This window comes from Apodemus sylvaticus, chromosome 4, assembly GCF_947179515.1.
Source record: "Apodemus sylvaticus chromosome 4, mApoSyl1.1, whole genome shotgun sequence".
NCBI classification, from domain to species: domain Eukaryota; kingdom Metazoa; phylum Chordata; class Mammalia; order Rodentia; family Muridae; genus Apodemus; species Apodemus sylvaticus.
Window position 1 is genome coordinate 57,103,011 of NC_067475.1, and position 9,962 is coordinate 57,112,972.

Consider the following 9,962-nt stretch of genomic DNA (forward strand, 5'->3'; position numbering starts at 1 on the left):
TGAGCCTCCATATGGATTCTGGGAATTGAACTCAGAAACCCTGAACAAATCAATGCTCTTAACTGATGAGCCACATCTTTCACCCCTGACCACATGAGTTTTACAACCTGTAATTCATCTCAACTTCACATTTTTCATTAGTTAATATAGATACAAGTATTAACACACACACAGACACACACACAAACATACACACACACAAACATACACACACAAACATACACACACAAACATACACACACACACACACACACACACACACACACAGTGGAGTTACCATAAAATGGAGGTGGACAATATATTATATCAAAGACTGTATGTAACCAAATACAACCCTCCAATGACAGAAATGAGAAATATCTTTGTGAGTTTGTTGGCCAGTGGAGTCCTAAAGACCTCCCAGATATTGCAGATCATTGCTAATAGTATTGATTACCCTTCACAGCTTGATGGTAAAACACTTTTGGTGAATATACCACATGGAGAAATATAGATAGTACTGATATGGAACATTCTTTTCTGTTGGGTAGTATTCATACTGTTTGAAGGTGCTATACAAACTATCAGAGGAAAGAACTAATCATTAATGTCATCCAGCTATGAATCATGCAAGCTACACTAATGCAATATTAAAGGAGGAACTGGACACTTTTGACTACATTTAGAACCTGTTTCATGAGAAAGAATACATGCCTGACAATGAGCTAAGAACCTGAATAAATAGACCATGGTTCCTAAGAGGAAACAGACTACAATTATTCCATTAAATGAACATAGTAACAAAGTGACTCCTAATGAGATATTGCTATGCCTATAGGTTGGTGAAGCACTTTTCCCTTATCAGAGAAGCTTCTATTTGGAGTAGAAGAGTAAATAACACAGAAAGTCATAAACAGAGGGCACATATTTACTTGAAAAACCAGAAGTTGCAGATAATTTTGAAGAAATAGAGTTTTTAGACACAAGGTAACACACATGAACACATGAGTTGTACAGATTGTGATAGCATGTACAAGAGCAGGACAGACTCAAACCAGACATAATTCTAGCAAAAAGGTGAAATAGGCATAAAATCCCCTCCTGGCTAAATGACTATATGTAATCTATTGCTAGTAGAAGAGAGACAATACATTGTCTTTAATTATGTGGCACTGGGTATATCAGCCACATTACAGGGTAAGTGCCATGTTCAAGAGTAGAGAGTTCATACAAACTGGCCTGCATAATTTGTTTTGCTTAGAGTGGAAGAGTGTATGAACATGGATTAGTAGGAAGGTACAAGAATATTTGGGAGAAGTTGAGGGAGGGGAATTAATATGTTTAAAAGCCTTTGTGTGCAATTCTTAAAGAATAAATAAAAATGTTAAAATACAATGATTGCATAATACTTTGATGAGTGAAATGATAAAGGAATAAAAAGCATAAAATAAAACACCGTTTTCTTGTGGACATCTACCACTTCTAGTTAATAAAACTTTTCTGACTCTCTTGCTGAAAAAAATCTATAAGCTTTTGTAGATTTCAAGGTTACTCTCACAAGACAGATTCTTTTTCTTAGTCTGAACAGATTCTGAATCCAGGTTCTGAGTGAGGAGCTGTGATGGCCAATTTAGGGTTGAACATTCAAAAGCATTCCTCTTTCTCTTTGCATCTTGGTCTATTGTATGTCTTTGTCTTAATCTGTTTACTATAAATATAACCTTCTCTGATGAAAGATGCATTAATCTATGGCTAGAATGACAGGACATTTGTAGTTGTTTTCAGCTATGTCCATTTAACAGAATAATAGTAGATTCTTCCCTAGTATCGGACCTGTGTAGTAATACATTCTTTGCTTTGATATTGATGCCAAGTGTGGGTTTTATTTTGTGGACTGCACCACAAATCCAATTAGAAAGTGTACAAGGGTGCATGTCTTTCCAATCCCATTATTGCTCTAAGTTTTAGACTTCACAGCTGGGTAAGAGTGATAATTACTTTTTTACTTCAGTAGTATTTACAGCATCTTCTATCACCACAAAACCTAACTACTATGGATCATGCTTACCTGTGAGTACCAGCTTCAGTTTTCTATATTCTATGATTTAATTATGTAGTGTTTTCAGCAATAAGGTCTTACTAATAATTTTAGGAGGGCAAGTAATCTACAGGAACATACCAGCCAATAACTCCCAAAGAGATAACTCATTTCTGACATTTTGCTTGTAATTAATTTTTTGTATCTAGTAGAAACATTGTTGCTGACTTACACGGTAACTCAATTTTAGCTATTTTTGATTGTATGTATGTGTATATATTATGAAGGTTCTATAGTAGCAATTTACTTTTTGTTGAACAGATTTAGCTATCAAAAACTGTATCTGAACTCTTAGCTAAACCATGCTTCCAGTATATTTATAATTTCCAGACACTGTTCTATTTTTCCTTCACTGACACAATAGAGAACAAAATCATACACTATGCAATATATGAGCTCAATATTTAAATACAGTAAAACACCTAGCTTATAATGCATCTTCTAGTAGAACATCCTGGTCACTTTACTTTCTACCTGGCAGTTTTCTGAGGTCTTCTGTTCAATACCTTCTTGCACTCTAAATAATGTTTTAATAAGGTAAAACCTAATATTCTAATATTCTATGTAATTTGAATTACAGAACACATGAAGAAAGTTTCATCTGGTACTGAAAGTGATCTGTCTTCTAGCTGTTCTTTCTCCTTTCCATTGAAATGAATATCAGTCTCATAAAAAAAAGGTCATCTATTGAACAGATGAAAGCAAATTTCTATACAACTGAAAGCTGGATCCAGGGCATCAAAGCAAATGAAGTTCTAGAGCATGGTGATACAGGGATGCATTGATGGATATCTAAGACCTTTACCTTGGTTTTGAATGGTGCTGACTCTATTACCTATGAATATTAGGAATGTGTTAAGTTTATTAACATAATTTACCCCAATGACTTTATTGAAATGTTGACATACTAAAGTAAAATAAAATATGTAAAAGTACTTTAACATGTAATTTATTTAAGGAGCTAAATTAATTCCAAGCATACTGTGTTATACCATATTACTCTATAGGAAATACGTAAAGCTTTTGAAAACGAGGTGAGCAAGAACAAAAAGCCCAGGCTGACTATCACTGCTGCAGTTGCTGGTGTTACCTCCACAATTCAACTTGGCTATGAGATCCCCCAATTGTCACAGTGAGTGATATACCTTGCCCTATATATACTTGTACTACTATAGTGTGAGCATATTTTTATACCCTGGCATGACCTACTGATGTAAGTTTTTGTTCATAGGCCTTGGAAAGGTCATATTTTGCTGGAATAGGTGTGGAAAATAACCATAAGAAATGATTTGAATCTGAGAGGCTCTACCAGAAGCTGACTGAGAAAGATCCAGATACTCACAGCTACATATTAAACTGAGGTCAGGGACCCCTATCGAAGAGTTAGGAGAAGAATTAAAGGAACTGAAGGGGCTAACAACTGCCTAGGAAGATCATCACTATAAACTAACCTAGGATCTCACAGAAATTAGGCCACCAACCAAAGAGCAAACTCAACCTGTTCTGAGGTCCCCAGCATATATGTAGCAGAGGACTCCTTTGTTTGGCCTCAGTGGGAAAGGATGTGCCTAAACTTGTAGAGAACTGATGCTCCAGGTACTGTGGATGCTTAGGGGGTACACTCTTTCAGAGATGAAGAGGAGCATGGGGGGTAAGAACTCTGCAAGAGGGGACTGGAAGGGGGCAACATTTGGGCTGTACATAAATAAAATAATTAATAATAAAAATAAAAATAAACGATTTTAAGTAATTTCCCTTACCTAGGTACTTGGACTATATTCAAGTTATGACCTATGACCTCCATGGATCTTGGGATGGTTACACTGGAGAAAACAGTCCTCTCTATAAATCTCCAATTGAAGCTGGAGTCAAGGCCTTTCACAACATAGTAAGATACTACACAGATAAGTGATGAGATAAATCATATATAGATTTTGGCACAAAATCAACACAATGTAAATCTCATTGTTTTAATTCAATTATGTCTCATTGACTATAAATTCAAAGTTATTGAAATGCTTTATAAGAAATTACCAGTCATTTTTATGTTAATATGGACATTTGCATAGTTAGAATAAATAGCCAATAGATGGTCAGTGGGTTGAACATTATAGCTAATTTTTGCCACTGCAGAAATACATTATGGAGAACTGGAAGAACAAAGGGGCATCACCTGAGAAGCTCATTGTTGGATTCCCAGCATATGGACACACCTTCATCCTGAGTGACGCCACTAAAACAGGAATTGGTGCCCCTAGCAATCGTGGTGGCCATCCAGGACCCTACACTAAGAAAACTGGATTTTGGGCCTATTATGAGGTTAGTTGTTGGCTATACAGTGTTCTTTAAATTTTATGTGCCTGTTGTGGATAGCCATGGGTTTTTATTTTGATGCTAATTCCACTCCTCAGAGGGGCTGCAGATGAGGAGTTGCCTTGTGAACTTTCTCCCCACTTCAACTTTTCAAATAAAGGCTTGAGCCAATGATTGGGCAGGAGGAAGGGGGAGGAGCTAGGGAGAATTGGCGTGATGGAGAGGAGATACTAGGGACTGCAGAGAGAGAAGCTCTTGGCCTGGAGAAACCACAAGTTATATGGGATAATATAGATGGAAATAGAGTAGTGTAGTGGGAAATCTTCCCAATCTAGGCTTGTAGCTTCTTTTGTTAACTGATTGAATTGAGATTTCTTTGAACAAGGAATTGAGTTGGAAACAAAGTAGCAACAGACTGCCTCTTTGGATTGGGATCTGCCATGGTGAGCAATGGAGAAGGCCTTTGCCTAAATAGCCAGCCATCTAATCTCCTGTGGAAATGCCTCTCTGTGCCCCCAGCAACCACCAAGCCAAGCCAGCTGCAGATAAACCAAGGACTATCCCTGGCACCAGGCTAGATCCAGCCTGTGGGCCCCTGCTCAGTTCTCTGCTCTTCCACAGCATCCAGCAGAGCCAGGGTGTCAAAGAGCTTGAGTACCAGACAGCCTCTGCCTCATTGAAGGTCCGGGGACCCACAAGTCAGATCTAGTTGTCCCCTGGAATTCAGTCTGTGCTCTCCAACCCCCAGAGTGGTGTCCCATGGCTTCCCCATAGCCTGACACTCACCAGGGGACTGGTGTGGGGTAAGCACAGTCAAACTCCACTGAGTACTGCCTCCCTAAGCAGGCCAAGCTCTATGGCAGGGCAGACACAGAACCCCAACAAACCTTACATTGTTCAAGCATCAGTAGTATTACAACAGTAGCATCTACAGAAGGACAAAGGATGGAATGAAAATCTGAACTTCAGCCCTGAGGCTTCTTCTGTATTTATTTCATTTTTATTTTCTGCGCTTCAACCTTACAAGTTTTGTTTTGTTGGCAAGCTTTCTATTTATATAACCTTCTGAATTCTTTTAAACTGTTTCTTGTTAGACCTTGTTAGAGTAAATATTCTGCATATTAGATTTTCCTTGTTCAAATTACTACATAGTTCCATCATTCAATGAAAGGACTATAAAATAATGACTTACCCAGAACAGAACGTTTAGAAGTTAAGTTTTATTGCTGACTAGACAGACACCACATTTTATTTACTTAGACTTCCATTGATTGACTCTGGGCTGTTTTAAAGTTGGACTATTATGGATAACCTCCCTTTCAACTTTTAACATCACTTTTCTGTTGACATTTGATTTCATTTTCAATGGGAAACCACCTATGAACAGAGTATCCTAGACATAGCGCTCATGCATTTTCCTCCTTTTGAAATATATGTGTATGCATATTGTTACATCCTTCATAGCTAGGTCCCAGAAAGTTGACCAGGGTGGTGAAGCAATGAATAAAGGACAGACTCACAGACACATGCACAGAAAAGCTGGGATCAGGTTGTCTGTCTGCTCTAATGGAGAGATACTACCACCATCAGCAACTTGGAACTTTGACATGTTTATTTTTTGCATCTGAATTGAAAATACAGGTTTACTGTATTCAGTTGAATAAGGAGGTAGGTTCATGCAATTCAGCTGAGCAAGGAGGCAGAATATATACAGCTAATCTCTGCAGGAAACCTTTCTAAAGGAGTCTTAGGCTGCAGGCACTCAGGAGGAGGAAACTGTGGCTGATAATGTTTCTATACACTGTCATTCTCACTCAGACTAGAAGAAGACTTCACTATGCCTCCGACTATCTCCTGAGAAGGCTTTGCTATCCCCCCCCCCACACACACATATACACACACACATATATGGACCCCCTCTGAGTCACTGGGTTCCCTGATATTCAGGCTATGCTCATCTCAATAGTCCATATTCACTCAGGACTTCACTGCTCCTTACACTGTATGATGTGCATGCATGTTCATGTGTGTGCATGTGTGTGTGAATATGTAAGTGTGTTCATGAGTGTGTGTGCTTGTGTGTATGTGTGTGTGTGTGTATGTGTGTATGTATGTGTGTGTATGTGTGCTTTGTACAGGTAGATTTCAGAGACCGCTTTGGTAGCAGTCATTCACCTGCACTTTGAGATAGGGCCTATTATTATTTGCTACCACATATGCCAGAGTCCATAAATTTGGAGGATTTTCCTGTCTCTACATTTTATCTTGATGTAGGAGCACTGTGATTGCAGTTGCATACTGCTATGCTGTGTTTCACACAAGATCTTAGGTCTCCATGCTTGCCTGGTAAGCATTTCACTCATTGAACAATCTTTCCAGCTCATGTATTTCACTGTATTTGAACTTTGCATCATAATGTTATATCCACATGAGCTCTGGCTCCAGACCCCAATATCACAGAAATAAAAATGGGCTCATAGTATATAGTAATATATTATGAACATATTTAGCAGGCATGGTTCCTTATACCCATTAACTCTGTATTCAAGAGACAGAGGCAGGAGTATCAGAATTTTGAAGTGAGTCTATATAGACAGAGATCTTCTCTCAAACAAAAAAAGGACTGGGGATGTAACTTATTGGTAAAGTCCTTATTTATCAATGGCTAGGCCTTGTGGGGGATCTCCAGTATATAAAATAAAACAATCCAAATCTTCCTAACTAATTTGTAGGATTAATTTCCTAGAAATCTAATCAATTACAGATTTCAGCTAAACCACGTGGAATCAACAAAAGGAGGGAAATACGTACATTATTTTTCTTAAATGGAATTAGTATTTAAAGGATCTGAAATTCTTAACTTTTTAAAGATTTGCACATTCCTGAAAAATGGAGCCATTGAGGTCTGGAATGCCGCTCAGCAAGTGCCCTATGCCTTCCTTGGCAATGAGTGGGTTGGCTATGACAATGTCAAGAGCTTTCATATCAAGGTAAGGTCAGTTTCTTGGATGTGCTAGGCCCTCCTGACTCTGAGTCCCAGAAAACCAAGTGACTCCTGCTGTCCTCTTTTCTCAACTAGGCTCAGTGGCTTAAGAGAAATAACTTTGGAGGTGCCATGATTTGGGCCATCGGTATGGATGACTACACTGGCTCTTTCTGTGATCAGGGAACATTTCCCCTGACCTCCACCTTGAAGAAAACCCTTAAAGTTCACAGTGCAAGTGAGTGATAATAAGAGTACGGAGAGGGGGTATGAGTGTTCCTTCAGTCAACTCAAAGGAAGCCTGGACCTGCCAGTCTCTTTCCCCATGAGATTCTGTTTCTCTAACTGCTAACCACTATGCTATCAATTTTATATCCTATGGGAAATCAGAACTCCTTAGTTTTTGTTTTCTTATTTGTTTCTAGATCAGATAGGCACCCTGGACAGATTTAATAGGCATTCTTAGTGAGTACTCTCATAAATCTAACCTATTGTTCATGGGAATTAATAATGACTATAATTCTTCCAGAATGTGTTTTAAAAACATATTTGTTACATATACCACATCCTCTAGAAAGGTTTTATAAACACTGGGTGTGAGTGGCTATTTCTTAACTGACTTATATGGGGAATGTCTTAATTAAGGGTACTATTGCTGTGATGAAACACCATGACTAAAAACAACTTAGAAAGGAAAGGATTTACTTGGCTTATACTTCCACTTCACTGTTGATCAAAGAAGCTAAAGCAGGAACTCCTGAAGAACAGGAATCTGGAGACAGAAGCTGAATCAGAGGCCATGGAGGGGGGCTACTTATTGCCTTGTTTCCCATTGTTTGCTCAGCTTCCTTCCTTTCTTTTTTAATATAGAACAGTTTTTACTCAGGGCATGGGGAAGGGGATTCACAAGGTAACAGAGGTAGAGAAAGAGAGAGAGAGAGAGAGAGAGAGAGAGAGAGAGAGAGAGAGAGAGAGAGAGAGAGAAGGGCAGGCCATGATCACCTGGAGAGAGGGGGAAAATGGGAAGAGAAGGGGGACAAGAGAAAGAGAGGAAGTGAGAAGGCAGGAGCAAGAGCAGGAGTGCTCAGCTTGCTTTCTTACAGAACCCAGGATTACCAGCCTAGGGATGTACTACCACAGTGGGCTTGGTCCTCCCCATCAATCAGTAGGTAAGAAAATTCCCTACAGGCTTGCTTACATCCCAGTCTTTTGGAACAATTTTTAACTCAAGTTCCTTCAGCTCAGATGACTTTAGCTTTATCAAGTTGGCATAAAATTACCCTACAAAGGGAGATCAACTTTTTAAACTGTGAGGTAGGCAGGCTTGATAAAATAACTGCTTGTGATTTCTGATCTTACCTGATCAACCTTTGAGTTCATTGTACCAACACTCCAGGCCACTTCCTCCTGCCTGGTTCTCTTGTTTAAGAGCAGTCAGTCTCCTCACATGAAATCATTGATCTGCTATTTACGCTGTATGTTTTAGGTTGCAAAGGAACTGCTCTTCCAGCCAATGTGACCAGTAGCAGGAACAACAGCTCTGGGGCATTGCGGCCTGTGTTGCAACACAGTAGCAATAACAAGAAGCATCTGGTACTGCCTGAATAGAACACATTCCTTAACTGCCGGGCAGAATCTTTCTTCAAGAGCAGTCACCCTTGCTGAGCTAGACAAAGACACTATATGCTACCTTTCTCCAGGACTCTGTATAGTGTCCCTTGCCCCTTTCTAGAACCTTCTTACTTCTACCTAATGCACTGAAATAAAGTAAGCAGTCAGAACATGAATGTCTTTGGTAATTTTGTAATTCAGCAAAACCTTTCATTTATTTGTTGTTTTTAATTTTTTTTGTTAATTACACAGATCTATACAATTCATTTAATCTCATCCACACCATACTACTTCACCCTCCCTCTCTTCAGGACACACTAATTTATTGTACTCCTGAAGGGACTGCTAGTTCTGTGCATTTATCCAGGGACAGACTTGACAACGTCAGTCTGGGGTTTGGGCCAGAGCTTTGAAGCAGTTAAAACTTAACTGTACATCTCATAGAGGGCCAATATCCAAAATATCCAATAACTCAAGAATAAACTCCATATAAAACCAAATATGCTAGTTCAAAATGGGGTACAGAAGTAATGAAAGAATTTTCAGGGCACGGAGCTTAGGTTCCAGTCCTGAGGCCTCTGGCGGGAGCCCTCATATCTCCGCTTCCGGATTCAGAACAGCCTGGGCTGCAATGCCACATCTCCAGGTCCTGCAAGAGGCCAGAGGGGCACCCGGGAGGCCAGCTGGGAGGAATCAGTTTGCTCTGGTGAGTCCAGCAGGCCCTGGAGGGAGCCTTCAGGTGTCTGCTTTGGGATCTGAACAGCCTGGGCCATAGCACTCAGTCTCCAGGAAGTGCAGGAGGCCTGGTGTGCACCTGGAAGCAGACTGGGAGCACACAGCTTGCTCCAGCAGCATGGAGCTTAGGTTCCAGTCCTGAGGCTTCTGGAGGGAGCCTTCAGATCTCCACTTCGGGATCCAGAACAGCCTGGACTGCAACACCACATCTCCAGGTCCTGCAAGAGACAAGAGGGGCATCCA

General features: G+C 39.8%; 1 protein-coding gene across 12 annotated transcripts in view; it reads left to right on the top strand.

Moving 5' to 3' along the window:
- Positions 1 to 9,156, top strand: part of LOC127682840 (chitinase-like protein 3) — a 67,396-nt gene extending 58,240 nt beyond the window's left edge. For 11 of the 12 annotated variants that reach the window (XM_052179539.1, XM_052179529.1, XM_052179534.1 and 8 more), the window contains 6 exons: positions 3,085 to 3,209; positions 3,842 to 3,965; positions 4,211 to 4,396; positions 7,261 to 7,380; positions 7,470 to 7,611; positions 8,860 to 9,156. In XM_052179539.1, coding sequence (XP_052035499.1) covers positions 3,085 to 3,209; positions 3,842 to 3,965; positions 4,211 to 4,396; positions 7,261 to 7,380; positions 7,470 to 7,611; positions 8,860 to 8,981 — 819 coding nt within the window. In that variant the 3' untranslated portion in view covers positions 8,982 to 9,156. The other variant, XM_052179541.1, reaches the window with a different exon arrangement.
- Positions 9,157 to 9,962: the final 806 nt, after the last annotated feature.